Source organism: Carcharhinus amblyrhynchos, chromosome 6 (genome assembly GCF_965287045.1).
Source record: "Carcharhinus amblyrhynchos chromosome 6, sCarAmb.v2.hapA, whole genome shotgun sequence".
Taxonomy (NCBI): Eukaryota; Metazoa; Chordata; class Chondrichthyes; order Carcharhiniformes; family Carcharhinidae; genus Carcharhinus; species Carcharhinus amblyrhynchos.
In genome coordinates, this window is record NC_137329.1 from 46878947 (window position 1) to 46893927 (window position 14981).

Consider the following 14981-nt stretch of genomic DNA (forward strand, 5'->3'; position numbering starts at 1 on the left):
CTGCTGGTGTAAGACTATTTGCTGTTCTGCCCCAGTTCAACGCCGGCAACTCCATATTTTTGTTGAAACGTGTAAGATTCTGAGGGACATGACAGGATAGATGCTGATAGGATCTTTCCCCACCTGAGGGAATCTAGATCAAGGAAGCATAGTTTCTGAATATGAGTTCACCAATAAGATGTAGTTGAGGGGAGAATTCTTCAATCAGAGATTTATAATGGAATTCTCTATCCTAGACAGTTATAGATATTCAAGGCTGAGATAGCCAGATTTCTGAATGATAAGAGTCTGGAGTTACGGGCACAGGCTGGAAATTGGAATTGCGGACAAGATCTAGTAAATGATATTGAATGGGTGAATCAGGCTCCTATTTCTTTAAATTCTTAAAGTATTTTTCTAGTCAGATTGGAAATTTACTGACAAAGTACAAATAAGTTATTTAAATGCCTTTTAATTTTCAGCATTTGATTTAATTCTATCTTGACTTGGGTGACATTATTTGAATTACTATTTTTTCTATATATTGACCATTTCACAATTTAGAAACTAAAAGTTTGTACCAACCATATCGTTTTCAATTTTTTCATGTCCTGCAACATGCTGCTTTTAACCGTCAGTGACTTTATTGCCTTTCGTAGGCCTTAAAACTTATGAATCTTCACTCACTTCTCTGAAGAGTTAATTGAGGATAAGTTCAAAATAGAAAAATAACAGCTGTTATCTGTACATCTCTCTTGAATTTTGAAATGGCTAATAAAGAGGATTCAAAATGGCAATTTGCAGTCTGCTCTAAATTTCAGACAGTAGGTTGAGGTTTGCAACAATGTTTTTATAGACAGTTCTTTGAACCATCTGTCAGATTCCATGGTGTTTGGGCCAACATTCAGTTTGTATTACAGGTCCTGCCAGAGATGGCACCATCACTGAGGACACGATTCGTGCTTCTTTGATCTCTGCAGTTAGTGATAAGCTGCGTTGGCGGATGAAAGAAGAAATGGATCGTGCTCAGGCTGAACTTGATGCCCTCAAACGAACAGAAGAAGACTTAAAAAAAGGCCACCAGAAGCTGGAGGCGATGGTTAATCAGTTGGACCAAGAAACGGTAAGACTGAGCCATGGAAGAGAATTGCTAAGTGTTTCAAAGCCAGTAATGTAACATAATAGTAACGGGTCTCATCATCATCACCACAAGACACAGACAAAAGACACTATCTCAGACGTTGAATTAATTTCCATGTGTGTATCTGGTCAGTGATTGGTGAAAGAGCCTTTTTTGTAGAGTGGATTTGGTGTGTATAATAATTTACTGTCTGAAGTGTTGACCTATAATTTGGAACATACCACATCACTCCACTCTCAGCATACTTGTTTGATGATGCTGGTGTCAGCAAAATATCTTGGCTACAGACTAAAGGAAAATTTTTTAGCTTTCCCTTTTCCGGATTGCCTCACACCTTGGGGTCCAGTTTCATGATTGGTTTGTTAGATTGCTAACCTCCTCTTCACTGTACGTGCCATACACCAAAAAGGTTTCCTCAGAGTTATTGGATTAATATGGGCATTACTTAGGGTAGCATCATCAAAGCACAGTTCTGATTAATCACCTGATGTTCTTGAAATTTATCTCATAAATAGCCACCTGCTTGATTTAGAAGTTATATTCCTGTAATATATCTACTGCACACATTTTATAAAATTCTGATTGCTCTGGCTGTTGTATTGTTTGAGCTTTCATTGACTCAAAGCTTATCATTTTCCCAGAATGAGGTTGACAAGAATATTGAAATATTACGGAAAAAGGACGATGAGCTGAGCATTGCACTGGAGAAAATGGAAAGCCAGTCTGAAAACAATGACATTGATGAAGTGGTTGTGCCAACAGCACCCCTCTACAAACAGATTCTTAATCTTTATGCAGAGGAGAATGCCATTGAGGACACCATTTTCTACCTGGGTGAAGCACTGAGACGTGATGTCATTGACCTGGAAGTCTTCTTGAAGGTAATAAAAGTTTGAACTGATGTGATTATCTCTTTCTTCCCCCTCTCACAGGGTCTCAGTACACTGAACATATGAATGTCAGAGTGGTCATCTTATATTCCTGTATTGGGGATGGAGTGCAGATAACGATTGTTGAAACCACACGGTTTACAACTTGAATCTGAAATTACAAAACAGGTTGAAACAATTGCGTTTTTGCACTGCTGTCTTGCTGGATGTAAACAGCAACTCTGAATAACTCAGTCACTGAGACATTCCTGAGTCCCCTGGACTGAAATAACTGCAGAGTTGCAAACTTGCTGGCACCTTGTTTGAGTGAGAGGACTATCTGTTGTAATGAGATCCACTAGCCCCCCCGACCTTGGTCCTACATTGTGACCAGTGCTCAGTCTGAAATCTCGCTTTTCAGGAACTGTGCCTTGTGAACATCCCTGATGTTTGTCTACTTCCTCCATGGGAGAAATTGTGTGAGCAGATTTTTGCCTAAAATGGATGTTTGAGAAATATACATCCAAAGTCTGTAATTCTCCTTTCCCCTGTCATTTTCAGGGAGCGATAAGAGACCATATTCTGTAAAATACATCAATATAATTAAATATTGAAGTATGTAAAGTGCCTGCCATTGTCCTCTGAAGACTGTAATTCCTTCACCATGTCTGAGCTTGTTAGCACATGCTTTGATCTAATTGAATTGTTGGTTTGTTAGAAAGTTGTATAAGTAGATTTATGACCAATGAAAATGAGATTAAATTGAAATAAATCACTATTACTGAGCTAATTTTCCTTCTACACAGATGTGTTATCAAATTAGCTTTAGTGTATATTGTCTTAACATCTCCATTTGTTACAGTATTCTGGTTCTGGCTTATCCACTGTGTACAGCAAAACTATTTTTAAAAATTATTTGGGGTGGGGGACATATTTTCACAAGATTCTCTCTAGATAAGGATTTGTCTAGTTTCTGTTTTCTTCCTCATGCAATCTCTAAGCTCATCGTGTTTGTGATGCCCATTTCCTGCTCCCTTAACCCTATTCCCATTGAAATGCTGGCCATCAAACTTTTATTGTCACCCCATGATAAATTATATTGTTAATGGCATTTTGTCCTCAGTTCCTGCTCCCTCGCCTTCAAATCTGCTTCATTATCCCTCTCCACAAAAAATAATCCCTGATGCCTCTTTTCTTGCAAACAGTTGTCGTATCTCATTGAATGGCGAAACAGATTAAGTGGACTGAATGGCCTACCTTTGCTCCTAGGCCTTATAGTCTTATCTCCAACTTCCTTTTCCTCTTCAAATCCATATTGTTGTCTATCAAATCCATGCTTCCTCTGAATCCCTCCATTCAGGTTTCTGTCCCACTATTATACCAAGGTTGCTCTTATCAATCCTCTGCAGTTGAGATAAAAAAAGGCTGTCCCTCCTTGGCCTGTTTGACCTATCTGCAATCTTGGCAGGTTTGACCACACCATCCTCCTCCAATTCCTCCCCATTGTCTTCCAGCTAGAAAGAACTGCACTCACCTGATTCCATTCTTACCTGTCTAATGGTAGCCAGAGAATCACCTTTAGTGGATTCTCCATCTCTGGTGTCCCCCTTCATTCAGCATACTGCCCCCAGTCACATCATCTGAAAACTCAGCATCAGCTTCCACATGTACACTGATGGCACCCAACAGTACCTCCCCACCATCCCTCCTAACCCCCTTCACTCTGTAGATTGTAGACTGCTTGTCATACATCCCATTCTGGATGAGTAGAAATGGTATTCAACTAAATATTAGGAAGACTGAAACTGAGGTCTGGAGTCCTCATCACAAACTACAGTTCCTTGCCGCTGACTGCATCTTTCTCTAGCAAGTATCTGGAGGCTAAACAAGACTGTTCGCAACCTTGGTGAGATGAGCTTCCACCCACTTAACTGCACCATCATAAAAATGCCTCCATAACCTCACCCAATTCTGCACCTGTTTGAATTCATCAGCTGCTGAAACCCTCAACCATGCCTTTGTCATGTCTAGATTTAAGTATTCCAACACACTGCTGGCTGGCCTCCCAGTTTCTACCCTCCAAAACTTTGCTGCCCACGTACTAACTCAACCATCACTCCTGTGTTTAATGATCTACTGGTAAAGCAATGCCATGATTTTTAAATTTGCTTCCTTGTTTTCAAATCGCTTAATAGCCTCACCTCCCCATATTGTTGTAATGTCTTCCAGCCCCATTACCCTCTAGTTTGTTTACCCATTATGTTAAATCTACATTCTCTGGTTACCAATACTCTGCCTTTAAAAATGGGTTTACTGACTTTACTCTATCAAAGCCCTTCATGATTTTGAAAACTTTTGTTAAATTTCTATCAACCAATGTGGACAGCATGGTGGAACAGTGGTTGGCACTGCTGCCTCACAGCACCAGGTACCTGGGTTCATTTCCGGCCTTGGGTCACTGTGGAGTTTGTATGCTCTTCCCATCTGAGTGGGTTTCCTCTGGGTGCTCTGATTTCCTCCCACATTCCAAAGATCTGCAGGCTAGGTGGATTGGGGATAGGACCTGGATGGGATGTGATTGGTGCAGGCTCGATGGGCCAAATGGCCCCCTCCTGTACTGTAGGATTCTATGACTCACTACAAAGAGAACACCCCCAGTTTCTCTGCTGTCTCTGTTTGTGACAACTGTCTTAACAACCAGAAACTATTGTCCCCAATTTAGGGGAGCATATATCTCAGCCATTCACAATTGCAGCTAAGCTAAGAATTTCAGATTTTCAAAATAGATTTATAATTGAAATGGTTAAGGAATCCTGTTTGGAAAAATTAAGGACTTTGGAGCTTTGAGGGAAGGAGTATATACACAGTGAAGTTTTTAATAAGTTACAGATCAGGGAGAGTTTGTGTACACAATTCAGCTGCTGTCACATTTTTGATCAATGAGAGATTATGAAGCTATTCATATGGTACTGATAGGGAGAGGTTTTGTACACATTGGATCTGCTCATGCTGTACTGTTCAGAAGCAAGTATAAAGTCTAAAGGGACCTGGGTATTTGTTCATGAGTCACTATAAGACAGCATGAGGTGCAGCAACCAATTAAGAAGGCAAATGATATGTTGGTCTTCATTGCAAGATGATTTGAATACAGGAATAAGCAAGTCTTGGTGCAATTGTAGAATTTTGGTGCAACCGCACCTGGGGTATTGTGTGTAGCTTTAGTCTCCTTACCTAAGAAAGGATAATACTGGTCATAGGGAGAGTACAATGAAGTTTCACCAGACTAACCCCTGGGGTGGTGGCAATGTCATCTGAAGAGTGATACCATAGAATAAAATTCTTCCAGGACATGGCAATGGAAATGCAGGAAGAATGTTTCTCCATTTGGAACTGAGGTGAGGAAACATTTTTGTCAGTCAGTGGTTGGTGAATCTTGGAATTCTCTATCTAAGAGGACTGTGGAGTCTCAGTGCTTGAGAATGTTCAAAGCATAGGTTGATAGATTTCTAGATAACCTTGATGCATCAAGGGATATGTTTACTGGGGGAAGGTGGCATTGGGATCACGGAACCACCGTGATCCAGTTATGGGCCAAATGGGCTAGTCCTTTCTTATGTTCTGAGCTGCTCACACAGTAGGAATGAGAAGGGAGTCGATAGTGCAACTATTCTCTCAGTGCTGATTGGGAGAGGTTGTGTACACAGTGGAGTTCACAATACTGATTGGAAGAGAATATCGTTACAGTCCAGTTGCACTCTCAGAACGAATCAGAAAGCATTGTCACTTTCATTACCACTAACATTGCTGAATCCTCCACTAGCAACATCCTGAGAGTTATCATTGACCAGAAACTGAACTGGACTAGCCAGATAAATACTTTGGCTCCAAAAGCAGTCAGAGGATAGGAATCCTGCAGCGGGTAACTTACCTCCTGACTGTCCAAATCCGTCCACCATCTACAAGGCATAAGTCAGGAGTGTGATGGAATGCACTGTATTGTCTGGATGAGTACAGCTCCAACAACACTCAAGAAGAACAGATTGGGGAGGGCTTGTGTACATAATGGCGCTGTTTGAACAGCACTGATTGGGGAGGGGTTGTATTCACACTGGGGCTCTTCGAAGTATATTGATTGGGGATGGGTTGTGTACGTATTGGGGCTGTTTGTGCAGTACAGGTTGGGACGAGGTTATTTACATATTGGGGTTGTTTGTACACAGGTTGGGAAGAGATTGTGTGTATATATTGGAGCTGTTTGTTTAGTATAGATTGGAAGAGATTATGTACATGTTGGGGCTGTTCGTACAGATTGGGAAAAGGTTGTATACGTATTGGGGATGTTTGTAGAGTATAGATTTGGGAGAGGTTACGCACAGAGTTGGGTTGTTCACAGTACTGTGTTGGAGGTGATGTAGAAGTATTTCAAGAAGCACTAGAAGTTGAAGACTGTCCCCACGATGATCATTACCTGCCCCAGTGAGCCTGATAGGTAGCATTTTTTTTTTTTGATTCATTCGTGGGATGTTGGTTTGGACCAGCATTTGTTGCCTATCCTTCAGGACATTTTAAGAGTCAACCACGATGCTCTGGAACTGGAGTCACATGTAAGCCACAGCAGGTGGCAGATTTCTTTCCCTAAAGGACGTTAGTGAACCGGGTGGATTTTTGTGACAATCGACAATGATCTTAAGCTCATCATTAGACTTGTAATTTCAGATTTTTTTCTTGAATTCAAGTTAGAGGCTGTCATGGTGGGATTTGAACCCAGGTCGCAGAGCGTTACTTTGGGTCTATAGATTAATAATTCGGCAGCAATACCACTACGCCACCGCCTTTCCCTATTGAAGAATTGAATGTTTTGGGATGACAGATTTGTTCAGGAAGATTATTCCTGATCGTCCGAAAGACGTGCTAGTTAAGTGCATTGGCCATGCCAAATTCTTCCTCTGTACCCGAACAGGTGCTGGAATGTGGCGACCAGGGGATTTTTGCAGTAACTTCATTGCAGTGTTAATGTAAGCTTACTTGTGAACTAATAAATAAACTTTAAACTTTCATTGGGTTCATCTTAATGTTTGATAATTCACTGGTTTTGGACAGTTGTGACATGTTGCTGTTAAGATTTGTAATTTTAGTGGTCTGTTGGGAGATCCATTATTTTAAATCCCTCTCTTCCACCATCCTAAAAAATGCTGATGTTTGTGCTAAATTAAGTTTTAGAAATTGATGGTGCAGACATTTGTTTTGTTTCTGTGTGTTCTGCTTAACGTCAGTATTTGCAGTGTTTTGCCTTGAAGCTTTCTTTCTGTATCAAAACATTTAGATAAGCTTCAGTTAGGTAAGCACATCCACTGAGCAAAGCGAACAGTCTGTTTTGTTTGTGACATAGATAACACATTGGTCAGTATACAAGTGTTTCCTTAAACACAATTTGTAAGGTATCTCTACAGAATAATTTCCCTGCTTTAATGGTTCATCCAGATATAACAGGACTATGGTTCTCCAAGTCAGAGGCTGTATTCTCCATCTGTGCCTGACCAAAATAATTCAACGCAAAAGCAAAATATTGCAGAAGCTTAAATTAGAAATAAATAAAAACAGAAGATGCTGGAAATACTCAATGTCAGGCAGCATCTGTGAAGAAAGAAGCAGTATTCAAGTGTCATGTTAGTGACCTTTTCTCAGGAAAAATTAGAGACTTAACAGTTTTAAGCAAGTGCACAGATTGGAAAGGGAGAGACATTGAAGACAGCAAAATCTTGAGTGGGTGGTTGCTTTGCAAAGTGCTTCTTGTCGGTCTGCAAGCTTGACTCCCAGGTTCCCATCATCTATGATTTAATTCTGTGTAAGATTCCCATTGACCATCTTCTCTTTGATCTTCTACACTACAAACTGAACCAAAGCTTGAGAAACAGCATCTGACCTTTCAGTTTGGCACTTTACAACTTTCCAGACACCACATTGAGCTCAACTATTGGAGATCATAGTGCATGCTCCATTTTCTTTTGGATGGCAGCTTTTGCTGATGACTGCTTTTCTCATTCACACCTCTAGATACGCTTTTTGTTTCTTGTCCCATTACTATCACCTCATGCATGGCATTATCATCCTTTTTAATCCATCCTTGCTTCACCCCTTCATTGATCTTCCTTTTGTTCTTCACTCATCCCCAATTCATCCCACCTCTGACTAGTTTAAGAAATATAAAAGTAGGAAAGTCTTGCTACAACTTTACTGAGCATTGGTGAGATCACAGTTGTTGTACTGTCCCTACAAACACGTGTACACAACCCTTCTCCAATCAGTATTGTATGAAAAACCTCAATGCAAATACAACCACTTTTTAATCTGTATTGTATGAGTAGCCCTAATATGTACACAACCACTATCCAATCTGTACTCTTCAAACAGCCCCAATGTGTATACAACCCCTCCTGAATTGGTATTTCCAGTGCACCACCATATCCACCTCTGAGTTCCAACATCCAGATATTCCACTTGATCGTTTGCCCACCAACCAATGCTGCTAGCATTACACCTACCTCTCATTACCTCTAGCTATGGCAGGCACAACAACCAAAAACAGTGACATACAATCATTGAGCTTCTGCCCCCCTCCCTCCCTCCCTCCCTCTTGAAGGACAAGGTGGCACCCGATAGATGGAAGTAAAGTAGAACCAGCATAAGACAAGAACACCTGCATTTTTTGACCACTATCAAGAGACTGTTGGCATCATAGGACCAACAGCACTAGAATAAGTCATCTGGTGTTGCTAAGAACATTGTGGGGCAGTATGTTCCTGCTTAATACCACTTCTCAACTCCCAGCTGGCTCTTATTTTCAGATCTGGCATGGTGAGCAAGCAGTCTGAACAAGGATCTCTTGCTTTCCACCCACCACCAATCTGATTTTCTGTTTCCAGATACCCAAAAACTTTGTCTTGGCCAGTCACAGCAGCTTGAGGATGAGTAGGAGAATAGCAGCACAGCACCAATAAAGTGGCCCCGTCACTTGTTCTGACCCTCTAGATCATCAGCTCAGGCACTTAGAGACTATAATAGAGTTAGCATTCATATATGGTAAATCACCAGTATGTGAGGGCTGCAGTTTCACCAGGAGTTAAAGGATGGTTTGCCAGCTCACCAGGTGGTGTGGCCACAGATGAATTCTGCCACTGGGGTCTTAGATGAAGACCTCAATGGGACAGCATGTAGATAAGCCCTAGATAAACCTGCACACTGAAATGCTGGGTGCATCGACAGATCTGCTAAACAGCTTCCTGTCTTTGTTACAGAGCATGGAGGAATCTGACAGAATTGGTTGGGGACATGGTGTACAGCTACCCCTTTCCGAAGCTTTTACTCCACCTCATGCTACAGACTTGTAGTGCCGCCGCTGCCCCCAGACCTGTTGCAGTCTTTGTGGACAAGTCATTTAATATTCTGCCATCATAGGGAAGACACAGCAACACTTTCTGGCAAATCCACCAATTACAAAAACACTCCAACTTACTTCCAGGCACTTTGCATCAGCAGATATTTTTCAAAATTAATCTACCTACACATTGGTGTTTTGACCTTTTAAATACATGGTGCAGGGTGTCTTGTAGCTCAGCTTTCAGTCTTTGTAGAGTAATGTACACATTTGTTCAATGGACCTGTGTGGTCCTGAGGAAGTCCGCTGTCACATCAGGTGGGAGGACTATCTGTCCTCTAGATAGAAACAAATGTTTTGGCACTAACATTAAGTATGGAAAACCAATGTAAGTATCCTTCTGATGAAGGTTTGCCATGTTAGAAGTAACTGGAGGCACAATCGCAGGGAAACCTTCATGTCTATGGTTTCTGGGCAATGCCCAAAGGATGTAGCAAGCCATTCAATTTAAATACAAGAATGTTGTGGATTTATTTATTCACATGTTCGATTAGTAGCTTTATCAGTTTTAAAAAAGCACTTTAAATTGAGCAATCCATCAGAAGGAATTGGGACAATAAGCTAAGGAGGCTTCATGAATGGTCAGCATTAAACCACCACATAACATCCAGGAAAAGCTGTGTCCTGTCAGTTCACAACCAATGCATTTTTTATATTCCTATTTTGGGTGCAGTTACATTAATAAATGTGTATTTTATAATGTGTCAATGCTATTTTATTATTTCAGATAATGGACAAATAAAAGTTGTATTCTATATCTTGTTGCCTTATTGCTCAAGACTGAGATCACCTGTGGTACCTGGGATAAACTTACTGAAAGTACAGTTGAGTCCCAGTGAAGAATTTTCATTTCAAATACATGAAGCATGTGAGCTCAGTTACCATTCTAGAGATTTTAAGAACAGCCTATACCTCTAACTAGATACAACACACTATCTGCTTTTGAACCACAGTACTGTAAGTTTGAAGATTCAATTTTCTAATTCGGTACCACTGCCGAAGTCACTAATTGTTTTTGCTCCTCTCCACAGCATGTGCGACTCTTGTCTCGTAAACAGTTCCAACTTCGAGCATTGATGCAGAAAGCAAGAAAAACAGCTGGTCTTAGTGACTTGTACTGAGCCATTCTTTGTGATTATAGAGTCAGGTCTGACTTACTTTCTCTCTCATTTGTCTTTGCAGTTAACCAGTTTCATAGAAAAATACTAAGTTATTGCATATTCCAACTGTAAATTATGTTGACTTTCTGATTGCTTCCTTTCCTTTTAAAGATTTTTTTGTTGTGGGACTTTGTATTTACCTGTAACCTTCAGGAGCAGCAATTAGGAATTGGAATAAAGATTCTTTAAATTCCAAATACATTGACAGCTATATTGTGTTGGGAAATTTTATCTAAGTTTTTAATCATTGCAGTTTTTTAAAAAATCACATTGATCATGGTCTTTGATGAAGCTGCTTAACTCCTTATCCAAGACGTTTGCCATGATATTGAAATGTACTTCATTACCTCCAGGAATAGATCAGATAGCCCATTACCCAGTAAGAGTCAGAGGGAGAAATTGGGTTTAAAAACCTGTGCGAAAGGAGTTGTTTCGGATCTACTGTCCTATGACTGTACCAATGAACATACTTGACCCATATCATTTTGAATAGATGAAAAGTGACAAGTTTTCTGTTGCTATACCATTTGATTCAATAGCATATGATTCTCCATCATGTCTTTTTGTCCAGCTCTGTGGGACTTCCCTGTGTCAGTCCAAACAGTACTCTTTTGAACAGAAAATGAGTGAAAATGTCATCCAGTTCCATGTTGAGTAAAGCTAATTCATTTCAGGCCAATACCCACTTACACCATCAGCCTCCTAGGTTATACACTCAGACTAAATCTTAAGCATGCAAAACCTTGAATTCTCTAACGATCTGAACTTCAAACATCACAACTTTGTAAATTATCAGAGCTACTTCCATTTAGGCAACATGGTTCACCTTTGCCCAACCACTTCCTCAACACTTACCAATATTTGTCATCTCAACTCAATTTCTTGCATAAACTTGTCCGAAACTTACTGCTTATGTTCTGTGTCGTGCAAGTTGCACTTTCTCACTGCACTTTGTTCCTACTGTCTTTGTGGCTATTGCTTTGAATTTTATGATCCTCCATGTTCCCTTCAAGTATCTTGGCCTCACCTAATACTCTAGGTCTGAAAGCTCCCAGCTCAGGCCTGTAACTTTATTCCTCCACACCTTTTACCTGCCATCGATAGTAATACCAGCACTGCTTCAGCTCTTCTCATCAGAGAACCCTCATTCTAAATCTTTAACTTTTGTCCCTCAGTTTTGTGTTTCTAATGTGACTTTGCAGCTTTACTGATCCACAATGGTAACGTACAGCAAAATATCAAATAACAAGTCAACATCATTCACAATTAGAGCATGGACCATATACTCCCCTTATTGCTGCCTATAGAAATAGGGTTAAATTTAAAAACACATTAGTAGTGACTGAAGGAGTCCATATTGTAGGATCAAAGTCACACTTACGAAATGTTGCTTTGTACTGGTCAACATAGAGGTGAATTGGTTTTGTAACATTGTGAACCTGGGATTGGTAAGAAGCCAGTAATTGATGTCAGTGTAAATTTGAATGCATGTGGTCCTTTGGTTTACGCCACAAATTGGTTCCTGAAAATCTCATGAGTTGTAATGTTGTAAGTTGGAATAGATTTTCCCATAGGAACAATGGTATAAGCAGGGTCTTGGTTCCTGAGCCAAGGCCAGAAATCACTCACGGGGCCCCCAACAGTGCTAAATAGTCTCAACTGTAACCCGATCAAGTTGCCAAAGCAACTGTTGATGCATGCTTTAGCACAGGTTCCTTGGGTTAGTGTGGAGGTACAATGCAGTCATCAATCTGTTAGTTGCCTATTTCATCTTGAACTTCTGCATGTTTGAACACATACTAAATACAGCAAACACTAAATGCAATAAAATTACATTGTAGCAAAATAATTTAAAAACAAACACTCATTTCCAACCTATTCAATCATACTGGTGGGTGTTGCAGCACATCAGTGTGTGCATATGAACATGCTGGTGTGGGAATTGAGGTGTCAACTTATAAACGTTAAGTGCCATTTGTTGTAACTCGACTGTCATGTACTACAATCTCCATGTATTGAACACAATGTTCCTTTGAATGCTGAAAGATTGCTAGCATTTGACATGTAGATCTGCTAGCCATATACTGACTTCATACAGGTAAGGATAGCATCCATTTACTATCCAACCAATAACTTACATTGCATTCAATGTTTCAAAGCACTTTGAGGTTAAAGTCTGAGTTGAAGGAACAAAGGAGGATATGATTGAAACAATGGAGCAACAGATGAAGTTTGAGGGTAAGGGAAAAAATAGTGGTTTCAAAATGGAATTCCATTGTATCAGGATGCAGTGACTGAAAGATGACCAGACAATGGAGGCCACTGGAATGGAATGTACCAGTAGGAAAAGGTGGGGCATGAGTTCCAAAAGCATAGACCTGAAATGAATTTTGTTGAAAATAACATTGTTTTTCTCTCCATAGATGCTGCCAGACCTGTTAAGTATTTCCAGCATTTTCTATTTTTATTACCCAAGATGGGGATTTGAAGAAATTCTTATGGTTCGTAACGCTAGTGAACAGAGTGATGGGCAAGTGTGCATCATCATCCACTGAGCACGAAGAATTGTTTAGAGCCCAACCATAATTATCTAGCAAATGTTTGTTCCCCAGTTACGTGGTGAAAAACTGCAGCAGGCGACGGTGCAGAGGGACCTCGGGGTCCTTGTGCATGAGTCGCAAAAACCCAGCTTGCTGGTGCAGCAGGTGGTCAGGAAGGCGAATGGGATGCTGGCCTTCATAGCGAGGGGGATTGAATATAAAAGTAGGGAGGTCTTGCTGCAGCTGTATAGGGCATTGGTGAGGCCGCAGCTGGAGTACTGTGTGCAGTTTTGGGCGCCGCACCTGCGCAAGGATATTTTGGCCCTGGAGGGAGTGCAGAGGAGGTTTACTAGGCTGATACCGGAGTTGAGGGGATTGAGCTATGAGGAGAGGCTGAATAAACTAGGCTTGTACTCGTTAGAGTTTAGAAGAATGAGGGGAGATCTCATTGAGATGTATAAGATGATGAATGGGATGGATAGGATAGAGGTGGAAAGACTCTTCCCGCTCAAAAAAGACAGTAGGACTAGGGGGCACAGCCTCAAGATAAAGGGGAGGCGGTTTAGAACGGAGTTGAGGAGGAACTTCTTCACTCAAAGGGTGGTGAATCTCTGGAATTCTCTGCCCGTTGAAGTGGTGGAGGCTGCCTCGCTAAATATTTTTAAGAAGCGGGTTGATGGGTTCTTGATAAGAGGGGGGATTAAGGGTTATGGGGAGAGGGCGGGAAAGTGGAACTGAGCCACGACAGATCAGCCATGATCTTATTGAATGGCGGGGCAGGCTCGAAGGGCTAGATGGCCTACTCCTGCTCCTATTTCTTATGTTCTTATGTGTGGAAGTCCAGTCAGATGCTAATACAAACACAGACCAAAGGTATGAAGTGAAAGGGAATGTCCAAGTTAGTGTTCCCACCATCAGTGACAAGTCTTTCAGTTCCAGCAGTAAGACTACTGCATGCTGCAATACCCTGACTATCCCACAGCCTTCAAGAACTTTTGACTAATTCAGAATTTTTCCAAGAAAGCAGAAATGTTAGGTTTTTTTGGAAAATTTGCAGAGAATATTAGAGCTACCTTGTGCTGTGTTGACCTCAATTAAACATTCTACAGGAAATTGCATTAACTCCATCTGTTCAGCACCTTAAGGCTGATCGTGGTTTCAGGGACTAATAATGAGCAGCAGGTCTCTAGGGACCAGGTAGTGCACAAAGAATGGAGCATTCCCAAAGAATTGACCAAAATCCTTCTCATTCTTTCCCAGGACCTCAAAACTGAGGCACTCTGTGTTGCAATATACATGACTTTTAAAAGAAGTTTGGCATTATCTAACCATTATGTTTTGATTTACAAGCATCATCTCGCCTCAGTTGGTAATATTCTGCACAAAGAGCTTCAGCCTCTTGTGTTTCTGAGAGGTAGGTTTCCCACAACAGAAGGTATATGTAGAGACATTTTGGATAGGTGTAGGAAGAATAGGGTTGTTGTCGGGAGAATTTAATCTCCCTGGGGTGGATTGGAAGGTGCTTAGAGCTGGGGGTTCGGACGGGGAGGAATTTGTAAAATGTGTACTGGAAGGGTCCTTGGAGCAGTATATAGATAGCCCGACTAGAGAGGGGGCTATACTGGATTTAGTTCTGGGTAATGGGTCAGGTGGTTGAGGTTGCAGTAGGTGAACATGTGGCTAACAGTGACCACAACTCTGTCTACTTCAGGATATTAATGGAAAAAGTTGAGTGCTGTCCTAAGGGGAGGTTGCTAAATTGGGGGAAGGCTAGCTACAGCTGGATTGGGCAGGAACTTAGGGATACAGACTGGGATAGGCTGTTTGAGGGCAAGTCCAGGTTTGGCATGTGGGAGT

The 14981-nt window shown here is 41.1% G+C and overlaps 1 protein-coding gene across 2 annotated transcripts in view; it reads left to right on the plus strand.

Annotated features, from left to right (window-relative positions):
• tsg101a (tumor susceptibility 101a) overlaps positions 1-10783 on the plus strand; it is a 39740-nt gene extending 28957 nt beyond the window's left edge. For both annotated transcript variants that reach the window (XM_080190385.1, XM_080190387.1), the window contains exons 8-10: positions 900-1102; positions 1762-2001; positions 10456-10783. In XM_080190385.1, the coding sequence (XP_080046511.1) occupies positions 900-1102; positions 1762-2001; positions 10456-10545 (533 nt within the window). In that variant the 3' untranslated portion in view covers positions 10546-10783. The remainder of the gene's footprint in view (positions 1-899; positions 1103-1761; positions 2002-10455) is intronic.
• Positions 10784-14981: the final 4198 nt, after the last annotated feature.